This window comes from Odocoileus virginianus, chromosome 5, assembly GCF_023699985.2.
Source record: "Odocoileus virginianus isolate 20LAN1187 ecotype Illinois chromosome 5, Ovbor_1.2, whole genome shotgun sequence".
Lineage (NCBI taxonomy): Eukaryota > Metazoa > Chordata > Mammalia > Artiodactyla > Cervidae > Odocoileus > Odocoileus virginianus.
The window spans coordinates 80,967,453-80,981,595 of record NC_069678.1 but is presented as its reverse complement, the minus strand read 5'-3'; the positions used below and the strand labels follow the sequence as shown (position 1 = coordinate 80,981,595).

Genomic DNA, 14,143 nt, shown 5'->3' with positions numbered 1-14,143 from the left:
CTGGGAAATCCCATGGACAGAGAGAAACCTGGTGGGTTATAGCCCATGGGGTCTCAAAAGAGTCAGACACAACTTAGCAACTCAACAACAAAGCTAGATTAAAGACAAATTAAACAAAGTGCATTTTAAATTACTTTTATTTTTACTTTATTTATTTATTTTTGGCCACTCTGCACAGCTTGTGGGATTTTAGTTCCCCAATCAGGGACTGAGTCCAGGCCACGGAAACAAAGTGCTGAGCCCTAACCACTGGACTGTTAAGAAATTCCCTAAACAAAGGGTTACAATGGACAAGGTCCTGGTTCAGATATTAGTTTGGACAGACAGCAGTAGCAAACTTTTTTTTTTGGGGGGGGGATCAGCTGGGGAAATTTGAATAATAGCACCTGCATACCAAAGGAAAGGAATATGGAGTGTGGGGATCACCCAGTTAAAATAAAAGCTAAGCTGTAAACTGATCTCATTTTAGTAAAATAAAAGTAAAAACTTTATATATATGTGCTTAGAGAAAGATCTGGAGGGGAAATGCACCAAAAGATAACAGTAGTGATTTCTGAATGACAGGAATGTCAAGTTTTTATTTTCACATATCTGTATACTCTAATATTCTATACAGCACATTCACTGTTTTTTTAAAAAATAAAAGAACTAAAGACAGAAACACATGGGGGGCTTTAATAAACTAACAGTGTCCAGGCCTTATCCCATATATATTTAAAAACGTTGAGAACGACTGCTCTTAAGAATTGGGAGTGGACAAAAGGGAAAATTCTTGCCTAGAATTATCTTTAAAAAAGACATTCATGGACTTTTCATTTATTGAGTTAGGACACCACTCTAAATAGAGGCAGTAACTGTATCTTTTAGAAGGGGCAAATTTTATTAGTCAAGTTTACAAATTAGGATCCTTGCTTGAAAAAAAGAAATCCGGTTTTGGCATATTAGCAGAATAGGAAATTTATCAACAGGATATTAAGAGTTCCTCCCCAAAAAAAAGATGATTTGGCAAACCTGTAAAAATCAAGTCAAGTTAAGCAGTCAAAACCACCAACCAAAGTCACATCACAGGAAGAAGTCTCTCAGAAAACTGCCCACAAGCTAGTATGCCACTGCCACAAGTCAACAGAATTAATTCTAAACTGTCCTTGCTCTCTTGTATCTCTCTCACTCCAGATTCAAGTACCCAGTCAAGTGTACTTGATTGGCACAGCTGGGTCACAGCTACCAGGGGCCTAGGAAAGAAAGTACATGTGTATATGCCAACAAGTTACATGTCCTCCAGCTTCCACTCCCACCAAGTTTCACAAAAAGGCAATATTGGAACAGGGTTAAACGGTAAACAGACAAAAGAAACAAAGAACAACTTTAAAGTCCAATTACTAGAATGTCCAACATATGAATCTTCCCAGTCTTCCCATTAGTAACAAATTTTAATCATTGTGCCTTCCGATTCATTCTCCAAAAAACACTACCTGAAAGTAATTTCACAAAGTATAAACTTTTTAGACTAAAATTTGCAACCTTCCTCAGGTAGTTATCTCCTTTCCAACATTTTGTTATTAAAAGGTCACAAGCACCTGCTGCAAACATACCTATATACTATCCCACTAATAGAAATGTAATTTACTTAAATCACAACAGTTCCAAATAAACAAACACATTATGAAACATACTATGTTACAAAAGTATATTTATCACCTGATGCAATCTGACACATTAAATTCCGGCTATAAGAGTCAGATAACTAAGTGGATTAGTTTTATGTACAAGCATATTTAAAAATCTCTTCTCAAGAATAAATTTTTTGCTCAAAATCCAAACATTACTTTTAAGTTAGAAGAGCAGACTCTGGATCTGCTCTTCTAGCTCTTCTAGACTCTGGATCTGCCATGTACTAGCTGCATGTCTTTGGACAAGTCACTTCACCTCTTTGTGCTTCAAATCCTTATCTGTAATTGGAGATTGTTGGAAAGTCAATGATTAAGTGAGTGAATATATGTAAAGTATTAAGAATAGTGCCTGGACGCTTTTCTCGGGGAAATAAAAAAAGGGTTTTGTTTACAGTGAGTACTCCATAGGTGTAATGCTTAATAGTTAAGGACTAGGAGGGATAAATGGGCTTCCCAGGTGGCACTAGTGGTAAAGAACCTGACTGCTAATGCAGGAGACATAAGATCTCCAGGGAAGATCCCCTGGAGGAGGGCACAGCAACCCACTCCAGTATTCTTACCCAAAGAATTCCATGGACAGAGGAGCCTGGTAGGCTGGCTACAGTCCACTGGGTTACAGAGTCGGATGCGACTGAAGAGGCCTGGCTCGCACACGCACACACAGGGCGGGGCGTAAACAACAGGAAAAAAATGCTGTTTTGAGAAGAGAAATTTTCAGACCAAACAGGCTGAGGAAACTACTCACTAGTAACCAAAAAAGAAGACAAAACCACTACAAACCCAGCATAATTAGCTCAATTGTATAATACAACAAATAAACACTAGGTAGGGAAAAAAAGGACAAGAAACAAACTACCTGGAAAAGTTAACACTGAATTGGGCACAGGACCAAAACAAACACTCCATTTTACAACCATGTTGAAGGAGGATTAACATCTCATACAATTACTCTATGTTGCTCAACAGAGAAATTGTGAGAAAATGATATGAGAAACACTGAACAAACCAGAGGAAAAAAAAAAAGGCTACCAATTTACAGGAAAATCTAGAATGGGGGAAACTGCAAGAGAAATAACCTGGTTTCTTCAACAAAGTACAAGGGAAAAAACCCAGAAGAAACATACAAACTAAGACAGGCTTAAAAGAATATCAGTCAACTACAGTGTGTGGGACCTGGATACTGATTCAAATAAAGAGAAGTCAACAGAAAAGTAATAACTAGAAAAGGAAAAAAGGAATACCAAAAAGTCCATGTGCTGTTCAGATTCCATACAATTTAATTCAATGAGTAAAAGATAAAGACAATTTTGAAAGATTTACTTGCCAATCATGAAGTACTTACAATGGTCAGGCATTGTATTAGGAACTATACAAATGTTATTTCATTTATTTACCACAAAAACTCTATGAGAAGGTACTATTACCCACATTTAACAAAGAAGCAGGCAGAAATCGTACCTAAAACTTTACCAAAGTTTCAAAGCTTTAAGTGGTAATGCAGAGATTCAAACCAAGGGCACCATGCCCATCATACCACCACACCATCTCTCTACATGATATGGTGAAAATCCAGCTTCGGAATCAGACAGCTGTCTGAGTCCCCACCTTTCACTATGTTATGCAAACCACTGAACTGCTTGGATCCTCTGTACACTCACATATAGAAGCATTAATATCACCTATTTAAACAAGTGTTTTAAGGAGTAAGAAAACATATAATGGACTCTGCTACACCCTCTAGCTTATGAAGCCTTCAATAAATGGTTCTCACTATCCTTCCACCATACCTGGTAAGATTAATTAGAAAGCAGAGCTAATAATTCATAAGCACATAGCTGGAACACTGGAAGAGTTCTACCTTTTAATTAACTAACTAAAGAACCCCCAAACCAACTTTTCAACATACTTGTAAACTTCAAGGACAGCAGTAATTCAGAAGAGAACTTTTTTATATAATGACATTTAAATATATAATCTTTGGTGGCTCAGACAGTAAAGAATCTGCCTGAAATGCAGGAGACCCACGTTCGATCCCTAGGTTGGGAAGATCCCCTAGAGAAGGGCATGACAACCCACTCCAGTGTTCTTGCCTGGAGAATTCCATTGACAGAGGAGCCTGGTGGGCTACAGTCCATGGGGTCGCAAAGAGTTGGACATGACTGAGGGACTAACACTTTCAAAATTATAATCAGCAGAAACCAGAGTTTGCAATATAAAGTATAATCAAACTTAATTCTTATAAGACAAAAAACCAAAAACACAACCAACTTACTCCACACATACAGACCTGCTACTCAGATAAGTGCACTAAAACTTTGTTCACACTGATGATCCTCTTGTCTGACATCTGATTAATATATGGCAAAGTAGTTTTATTATAGAAAAGAAAGGTAAGCTTAATGACTATGTTAAAAATTAACTCCTTCAAGAAAGACAGCTTTCTGTGTTGTTATCCTGTGAATATTTTTGTGCTTATCTGCTAAACTACTAAGTTCCTGGGTGGCAGGAATGTTTTATAGTCACCTAGGCATTTCTAGACCTTAACAGGCTGAAACTGGCACCACAGTATAGCCTCCAGCATTTCTTAGTGTTTCTTAAAAGAATGATTGAAACATTTTGTTTGAAAAATAACATGTCCAACAGATTAAAGGTCGATTTTTAAAAAAATAATAAATAACTTTTATTATTACTATTATTTTTTGTAATGCCATGCTGTATGCGGGATCTTACTTCTCCAGCCACGTAGCAAACCCAGGTTTCCTTGCAATGAAAGCGAAGAGTCTTAATCACTGGATTGCCAGGGAAGTCTGACCAAAAGGCTATTTGCTTCAGGAAATAAAAATAACTATTCAGTTCAGTTCAGTCGCTCAATCATGTCCAACTCTTTGCGACCCCATGAACTGCAGCACACCAAGCCTCCCTGTCCATCACCAACTCCTGGAGTTTATTCAGACTCATGTCCATTGAGTCGGTGATGCCATCCAGCCATCTCATTCTCTGTCGTCCCCTTCTCCTCCTGCCCCCAATCCCTCCCAGCATCAGATGCCTTTAAATATTTGTGGAGTATATTTGAAATCACCTGTAAAATTCATAACATGAGCAATATTTTACCTTATTAGTTAAGATATACCTGTGGACAAAAGAAGTTCTGCTCATCTCACTGAATTATTTTTCAAGGTTGATTGTAGCCAGTTTTGTTTTGAGCAGAAATCCAGTGGGTTTAAAAATCAGTCTGATTTTGAAGTGACTTGGGCAGTTACCTCTCAGCACAACCACATATCAAACTGCAGGCAATGGCAACTATAGTCAGTTATGAAGTAGTATGTTTTCTATGTATGAAAGAAAAGAAAGAAAGCGAGGTCGCTCAGTCGTGTCCGACTCTTCGAGACCCCTTGGACTGCAGCCTACCAGGCCCCTCTGTCCATGGGATTTTCCAAGCAGGAGTAATGGAGTGGGTTGCTATTTCCTTCTCCAGGGGATCTTCCCGACCCAGGGATCGAACCCAGGCCTCCCGCATTGTAGGCAGACGCTTTACCGCCTGAGCCACCAGGGCAGTCCCCTTCTATGAATGGGAAAAGCCAAAAACTTCATTCAAGTTTTTCATCTTAGTATCACCTAGATTCCCTCCCCATTACAATTAGTTGAAAAACCATAAATACATAGCACAATTTGCCTTTTCCACAAACTACTTTTTCAGTTGGGATAATTTAAAAATTGCTTAGGTTTAAATACATACTAGTTGGATGAATATCTGAACTTATTTTCCTCAACTAAAATAATGGGAATAAAACAATATCTACCTCACAGGAATAAACTAATAAAAATATAAAGCAATTCAGGCAACTGGAAGCCAATGGCACATTAGTTACTCCTGTTACTATGTGCATACACTTTACGTTTTAATCATAAAACAAAGATACGCAATCTGTTGGAAGTATGATTCAAAATGGTTATGTTTTATCTAAGTATTTAAATATTAATTACAAACAGAAATATGTCCCAGATTTCTTGTCATTCCAAACTTATTAAAATGGCTGCATGTGCTGTCCTCAACCAAACTACTAAACAGCCACTGACAAGAAAACCAAGCTGAATTTATTCAAAATAAAAATGGCTTCCGAACACCCACCACCACCACCAAATTTCAAGCGCTTTGATAAGATACTATTCAGAATCAATTGAAAGAATATTTGTATCAGTACGCACAAACTGAACCTTTAAAAAATATGAGTTCTCACCCAAGTTTATGGGTTCAGTAGTCAACAAAAGCAAAACACAAAGCAACTGACTTGTAATTTCTATAGAGCACTTTAAACGTTTTTTCTGTAAAACCACCAAAATAATTTAAGAACAACAACAACATATCCTAGGGGAGTTGACAAAAGTAAACTTTTGTATTGAACCAATGTGGAAAGGTAAATTGAAATTGACTCCCTAGGGAAGGAAGATGAAGTAAAATAGTTTATTTTCCTATTAACTTCAAACTTCTCATTCAAAATTAGCACTTTATTATTTTATCTTTTAGACAGATTTCAACTTGAAACTGGAGCATCTTCCCAAATACTGAAGTTAACTGTTTTTTATTTCCATTCTATGCCCTTTTGTTTTCAGTTAAACCTCTGGATCTAATGGTTTTTTTTTTTTTAAGCAGCAAACAAAAAAACAGCCTTTTGTTTAAAAAGGCACAACAATCAGGCACTGCACTTAAAGTTTGTTTTCATTTGTCTTACATTCTTCTGAGGCATGTCCCAACATAAAAGACCTTAGAAAAGGCCAGCAATCGACCAAACTGCAAATCTAAGTCTACTGAAGACCAATCACTATACTTTTTGGAAAGAATTACACAGAATGTGGCTTATGTTACTAAACTAAAACGTGAGCCATCATAAACTTTATTTTTCCCAGATAAGCAATAAACATTAAGAGTATTTTAACAAATATGACAAACCAACTTTAACAGCACAAAGTTGGCTGATAAAATTAACACCACAGCACAATTTCAAAACTATAAGCAACTACCAAAAAAACCGCACCCACTCTTATGTAAACTTTTGGAGTAAGCAAACTACTTTAGCCTCACCTTTGTTTTCACCTAGCAAAGACTCTTCAATATAAGACAACAGTAAGATCAAAAGACCCAGTTATTGAAAAACAATTAAGGAAAAATAACTAAGAATTCGAGACTTGTTAACGTATTTAAGTTAGTAAGCTCGGGGCACTTCCCCAAGCTACAGCCATTTTAGATTCAGCCTTTCTTTTGAGTTTCACGGGGAGTAGGGAGAGATAGATATAAAACAGAAAAAGTCCTCACTAAAACACTTAAAGATCGACCAGCTTTTTTCTCCAGGTAGGGAGGAGTCGGTAGGGACTGGACAGACAATCTAAATCAACGAAAACACCTCGCTACCAAGGGGAACCGGAACACTGGGGGCAGGGGTGCGGGGTTAAAGCTCTTCTTTTCCTCACAGATACCCCACATTTGACTCACACGTTTTTTTCCCCTTAGATTTTTCCATCACTGGAAAACAAAAGCCCTTGGCTCTAATTTAAGAAAGAGAAAGAAAAAGTAACCCGTAAACCAAGCTACTCAATCACCAACAAGCCGGAACGCCTGGAGAGGAGCCAGAGAGCCGCAGGTGAGTGTTCCGACCCGAAGAGCAAAGTTGAAGTAGGAGCGCTCTGGCAGAGTCTCGACGACGGTCGTGTACAAAGCTCCACGCGTGGGGGAAGGTGCCCCGTTCGAACCACACGACCCGTGGGCTCTGCTCCCGGTCCCCGGACCGACCTACACCCAACCACCTGTGTGAAAGCCTCCTTCAACTTGTTTCAACAGCCGGTCAGTCAGGCACCGGGTGGAGCCCTGCGCCGGGTCACTCACGACCCCCTACTGCCCGTTGTCGGGAACTCTCACTCACCGGGCAGTGGAGGGGCTACAGTTAGGGACCAGTCGCGGCGTCTGAGGGTGCGTCCCCAGCTTCCTGATCCGGCAGAAGTGGAGAGCCCACAACCATAACAAAGGTCTTCCCAAAATGGCTGCCCGGCCCACACGGCCCAGGAGGGGCAGACCGGGTGGAGGGGGAGGAGCGACGACCAGCCCGGCCCTCCCCCAATCTGACCCCGCCTCACACACGCCCACACGTTCGCACCGCCCACAGGGGCGCATGCGCATGCGCATGAGCCCAGTTCGGGTGACCCCCGCCGGCGCCCCAAGCAGCCAACGTTTGGCTGAGAGGACGGCGGTTATTCCTCGCCCCGCCCCCAGCTCCCTCCGCTGCGGCTCCTGGTGGCGCCTCCGCCCCTCTACAGAGTTGAACACTGTCTTTCCTAGCGCCGCCTCAGAGGCGGAGACCAGCTGGGTTTGGTACTCCCCTTCATATCTCCTCTCCAGGCACTAGGGCCTAGGCGCCGGTGAATGAGTGGGTGGGGGTGTATATGTGCACCCATTTTTCCCCGCCCCTTCATTCTGCACCTTCCCACACCCCACCTCTCAGCAAGCGCACTTCTCCAAACTACCTTACAAGTACTAACAAACCGGTTTTGTAGGCGCGTGTGTTTTCCGACCCTTTCCCACCTTCGGCTCCTTCCTTCCTCCTTTCACGTGCGCGCGCCGTTAAGACTCCAGCCCCCAGCAGGCCACACGGCCGGGCTTTGGCGGCCTGAGTGGCTGGTCCAGACGCACTACCCGCTGGGAGTGGTAGTTCCGCCCGGCCGCTGGCGTCACGCCCCTGTCCCAGTACTGGACGGTTTTCTGGCCAGAGCCTGCTCCAGTGCCAGGGCGGAGAAGCTGTTTCTGCGGCTCTAAGTCTCATTGGGTATAGCATAACGGGAAGGGGCGGCGCTGTCATGGCCGAGAAGGAAATTAAAAGTGAAAGCTTATGGCGACTGAAAAGTGTTACTATTACGAAGAATTCGCTGTGAACCTGTTCTGTACGAGAGGCTAAACCAAGTGATAGCCGGCAACCGGGAAGCTAGGTTGAATCGGGAGGAATGGAGGAACTGGCTAGCGTGGACTCCTGCAGCTCTCCTTTTGTTTTCAGATAAACAAAATTGCCTGATGGTGTTTCCTTTGATAGACTGTGAAATGGAGGCCCAGAGAAGGGAAGGGACTTGCTCAAGGTCACAAAGCCCACAAATAAAAGTTAGAGAGTGACAGGAGGAATAATCTAACTTACCGGTCACCCTAAAGGCTCTTATCACAGTTTTCATGAAAATAAAAGCCTTGCCCCTTGTTTTTATTTCTTAACAAAATTTACAGGTACCAGCAAAGATAATGAAGTGGAACTTTTCCCCCCTTAAGTAGTATTAGTTCAGTACCTTAATGAGCTGTGAGATATGCCCAGGCTATCCTAGAAACCGCTTTTAAATGCAAAGTAAAAAAATGAGTTCCAGGGACTTCCCTGGTGAGCCACTGGCTAAGACTCCACACTCTCAGTGCAGGGGGTTCCAGTTCGATCCCTGGTCGGGGAACTAGATCCCACATGCTGTAACTAAGACCCGGTGCAGCCAAATAAACAAATATTTTTTAAAAAGAAAAAATGAGTTCCAGAGATGGCAAGCAATCTGGCCAAGTCATACTTGGCCTAGACTCCAAATCTCCTACCTTCCTCCACACCATCACTCAGTAACTGCACTCTATCTTCCCGAACTCTGTGGGGCAGATTTTCTTGGCTGGGAAACCTGGACTAGAAAAGAAAGGACCATTTATGTACCCTACAGACTTCAAAAGCCAGTTTCTACTACAACTAAGATTTTACAGAAAACCCTGGGTGGGAACTAGTTAGCGCTGGTCAAGTTTCCACCCGGACTCATTTTTTTTTTTTTTTTTTTTTTTTTTTGCTCTCAGGAAGTGAGGGGGGACTATTTATTCTCGCTTGCCGGAAGACTTTTTTCCAGAGTTCGAGCTCTTCTTGAAGTTCGGGTTTCTAACTCAGTGTGCGACGCTGGCAAGTGAGTAGCAGGGCTGTTGCCACAGGTGCAGGTTGGGGAAAGTGGTGGGGCTCCAAGGCTTTGTTGTAAATTGAAGCCGCGGACACTGTTGAACAAAATTTCCCGGGGATCTCTGCGTCCAGAATTCATCCCTTTTCTACTGATGTCGGCTCTAACAGTTGCAGTTGCAGTTTGGCGCAGTGAAACTATTGAGCATTTTCACCCAAATTGAGTGGATTAACTCTTGGGTCTTTGTCCTTAATCTCCTCACCCGTTGCCATCCCGGGCTTTAGGCTACCACATTTTTGCTTTAATACCTTTGAGTTGGAAAGCACTTGTCACAGTGCCTAGGGAGTTTGGAAGGTTGAGGGAGCATGTAGATTTTTGAAATCCCGTAAAAAGGTGATTTTGAACAAACGTGAGTTGGTCGGTCCTGCAAGTTATGTGTTTGGGAGTCAGGAAGTGTGTGTGTGTGTGTTTGTGCACTCAGTTGTGTCCGACTCTTCGTGATCCCATGCACTGTAGACATGGAATTCTCCAGGCAAGAATACTGGAGTGGGTTGCCATTCGCTTCCCCAGGGGATCTTCCTGACCTAGGAATCAAACCTGGGTCTCCTGCATTGCAGGCAGATTCTTTACCATCTGAGCCACCAGGGAAGCCCATATTATATAATTGACCCAGGATAACTTAACTCCCTACTTGCTTCCATATATGGAGAGAGAGCCATCGATAGTCTGGTATACAGAATTTCTTGACCCAGCCCTAATATCTGTGATCAAGAAATTAGTTCACTCTTTTGTTTTTTCCCCCAATAGGCGAGAAGTAGATTTATTAATAAAGGAATCTTCTGAGAGATGCAAGGGGGCTCTGCCAAGATTTTTTTTTTTTTAATCTGTGTTAGATCTTAGATGTGACTCCTTGTGGCTGGAGAGCCTAGTTGCTTTTGCATGTGGGGTCTTAGTTCCTCTACAGGGCTCAGACTATGTCCTCTGCATTGGGAAACTGCAGACTCTTCAACCACTGGACCACCAGATAAGTCCCCAAGTTTTTAAATTAAGCAGCAACTGTGGGTTTTGGATTTTAGACACTTCTGTTTTTCTTGTTAATACTGGGACTCATGTAAACATAACAGATCTGGGTTAATAGTATTCTCATTCAGTCACTTACTGGTTGCTTACATTTTGTAAGGTGGGAATAATAGCTAGTTTGGTCTTCTTTTTTTTTTAGTGCCTGCTTTGTGTTAGGGACAGTGCTCAGCTTTTTACATCTATTAGCTTATTTAATTTTTACAGTGACCCTATGTAGTTATTAAAAGCCTTAGGTGAGTGAATTGCACTATAATCAGGTTAAATAATTTGTCCAAAATCACATAACTAATACATAGTAGAGCCAGAATTCCAGCCCAGGTCATTTGACTCCAAAATCTGCACTCTTAACTTAACAGGTTATTAATATCACTCAGCACCAAGTTGATGTGGGGATTGTATTAAATAAGTTGGTGCATATAAAACACATAGTTATAATGCCTGGTTCACAGCTAGTTGAATTGATTGCTATTATCATTACTTTTAAGCTATAAACTCCTAAGCCCCAAAATAAATAACTAAGGGGAAAAAAGAAAGCAGACAAGCTATGACTTTCAGTGTTAAAGATAAGAAAGCTGGCACTTCAAGGAAGCAATTTATCCAAGGTCACACAATTGGGAAATGATAGAGGCATTTGTAAAAATCTAGATATATTGTCTCTGCCTTACTCTTTACACCCAACAGCAAAAGCTAAAATAACATTCAAAGAAAAGGATCTGTTTACTACATGTTACAGATTTTTTAAAACATTAATGACTATTTCCAAAGGAAACTATTATATGGAAGACATTCCCCCAAATTCCTATTTTTAAAAATTATGTATGAAGTGAAGAACATTAAATGACATCTTATTTTGTACACAGCAGCATGCTTCTGATTCAGACCCTCCACTTAGGTGTAAAAATACATTAATCAGAACTGTGTGGCATCTTCCTAAGCAAGACTTTCACTGGGACCCAGTATGCTTCACTTCATCCAGAAGTTTTCTCAAGCATCTTCAAAGGTTGGTTTATTCAGCAAATATGTGAGCACTACTTTCCAAGCACTGCTTCACTGGACAATAGTAGTAAAATAAGACAAAAATCCTTATCTTCATACTCTAGGTGATCTGGGTAAGAGTAAAATACAAATAAGTGAAATATTTAATATGTCAAAGTGAAAAATTTAGTATGTCAAATGGCAAGTGCTGTGGAGAACTACAGAGCAGGGAAGGGGAATAGGGACAGTAGACTTTTAAGTACTGCATTTATAAATAGGGTGGTCAGAGTGAGGCAATGAGTGATGCAGATACCTCAGGGAAGAACATTCTAGACAAAAAAAAAAAAAAAACAGTTCTCAAGATGGAATCATTCCTAGCAATTTTGAGTAACTACCAAGATTCTTTAAATAGCTCTTTTGTTTTCTTTAATCCAGTATTTTCTGAGTTACAGTTGATACTACTGAAGTATGGCATCTACTCACTAAAGAACAAAATCAGCAGAAGAGGTTATTGCTTTGGCCATATGCCATGAATAGCACTGGGGATTTTTTTTTAAGGCAAAGAAAAAAGAAAAATGGTTCAAGCCCTCAGGTCTACTGAGACAGACAAGTGAACGTGTGATTTTAATTCACTATGAGAGTTATGATAGGAGTGTGCATAGGGTACTTAACTTATAGCAGAATTAAATCAGATTGGAGAAAGTTTTCAGCTGAATTTTGAAAGGTAAGTTCACTAGAGAGAAAAATGGTAATCTAAAATTCTAGGCAGAGACTTGTAGAAAGGCATGAAGCTATGAAAACTATGCAGTGTCTAAAGCTTAATTTTCTTTACATAAAACAGAATTGCCATAATAATTAGTGCAGCTTCTTTTTCAATTTATAAATAGAAGAGGCAGTTTAGAATGCCAAAAGCTAAAGGCCTAGTCTTTACCTCTTCCTCCAGATATTTCTTTCATGGGATAATATTGTGGTAGGCCAAAACATTATCACGGTTTCTATTCAGTAGTAGCTTCTTTTGCATGTTGTATAGCTATTTAATAGTCTTTGCAGCAATAACATCACCCTATACGCCAACCTTTAAGTTTGACATGCTAACAGAAAGCACATGGTTTGTTTTTATATTGTTTCATATTGTGACTAAAACATTTGGTGATTTTATAAGTCTGTTTTGTTGTCTTCTGGTTCTGTTTTCCCTATAGATGCTGAAGTACACTTCCACAGTCAGACCAGGAGCCAGCAGGAGAATAGAAACACTTTCTCACAAGACATATCTTCAGCAGAACTTTCCCCCTTTGTTTCCAAGGCTTTGGCTTTTCTCATCCTTTCCAGCATGTGTGAGCAAGACACAGTATTATCATACTTCCCTATGCAGTTTTAAGAAGAAGCAAGAGCAAGCAGTGCTTCCAGCCAGGCCACCACGAACCATAAGTTTCCTGCCTGACAGCCCAAAGCCAGCATTATACATAACCCTGGCAGGACTAATCCCCTTCGTTGCTCCACCACTGGTCATGGTGATGACAAAGACTTATATTCCCATGTTAGCTTTTACTCAGATGGCTTATGGAGCCAGTTTCCTTTCTTTCTTGGGAGGAATCAGATGGGGTTTTGCTCTGCCAGAAGGTAGTCCAGCCAAACCAGACTTCCTCAATTTAGCTAATAGTATAGCTCCTGTTGTGTTTTCATGGTTTGCTTTCTTTATTTCTGAAAGACTCAGTGAAGCTATAGTCACAGTCATAATAGGTTTGGGGATAGCGTTACACACTGAACTTTTTCTCTTGCCCCATTATCCCAATTGGTTCAAAGCCCTAAGGATAGTAGTCACTTTAGTGGCCTTTTTTTCATTTGTAATCACTTTACTAGTGAAGGATTTTTATCCAGAGAAAGGACCCAAGAGACTTGGGCAAGTAAAATAAATATAAAACTACTCTATAGATGATGTTAGCATGTTGGTTAGAAGCCTTGTGTTTTGCAGTCATCTTTTTCTACCTCTCCTGTTTAGCTTTTTCCCAGGAAAGGTGATATTTTCTTTACAAACTATTTTTCATTTGTAGAAATCTTTCTCTCATAGATATCACTGAGAAGCAGCTTGAAAATCCTTAAGTAAAATTCTCATTCAGTCTTTTTATGAGTTATAGGCATCCACTTAAAATTTTCAGTGTTTTAATTGTTTTGAAAAATGTAAATAAAAAAAGATGAAAAACAGTGTGCTAGAGCTTTACGGTCATTGAAAACACACACATACACTCTCAGAGGAAAACTTCATGAGTGTCTGAAAGTAATAGGTGGCTCTAGTATGGAGTTTTCATTGCAGTTGCCCCTGGAAATTGCATTTCCAAGCTTATTTTACCTGGAATAACCTAGTAATTTGAACTGAAAAGATTTGTGGCTTTAAAAGTCAGTAGGAAGCACTATCACAAGAGAAAGCTGTGTTCAAAGAAGAGTTGGACATATTTTCTGGTTTTATCAGGATATTTGACAGAGTA

General features: G+C 40.4%; 2 protein-coding genes across 11 annotated transcripts in view; one reads left to right on the top strand and one right to left on the bottom strand.

The window, feature by feature from the left end:
* GPBP1L1 (GC-rich promoter binding protein 1 like 1) overlaps positions 1–9,289 on the bottom strand; it is a 62,120-nt gene extending 52,831 nt beyond the window's left edge. For 2 of the 8 annotated variants that reach the window (XM_020897388.2, XM_070468235.1), the window contains exon 1: positions 7,586–7,753. The gene's annotated coding sequence lies outside the window, so the exon portion shown is untranslated. Of the gene's footprint in view, positions 1–4,800; positions 5,000–7,585; positions 7,754–8,183; positions 8,332–9,270 lie in introns of those variants that run through there. The other 6 variants (XM_070468231.1, XM_070468233.1, XM_020897393.2 and 3 more) reach the window with 6 other exon arrangements.
* Positions 8,397–13,862, top strand: TMEM69 (transmembrane protein 69). Of its 3 annotated transcripts, none has more exons than XM_020897399.2 (4): positions 8,397–8,482; positions 9,514–9,617; positions 11,578–11,685; positions 12,860–13,862. In XM_020897399.2, exons 3-4 carry the CDS (start codon positions 11,644–11,646, stop codon positions 13,571–13,573), a joined length of 756 nt encoding a protein of 251 aa, XP_020753058.1. In that variant the 5' UTR covers positions 8,397–8,482; positions 9,514–9,617; positions 11,578–11,643; the 3' UTR covers positions 13,574–13,862. The 3 variants fall into 3 exon arrangements, with proteins under 3 accessions (XP_020753058.1, XP_020753057.1, XP_020753054.1); XM_020897398.2 differs by having other exon boundaries at positions 11,549–11,685; XM_020897395.2 differs by having other exon boundaries at positions 11,546–11,685.
* Positions 13,863–14,143: the final 281 nt, after the last annotated feature.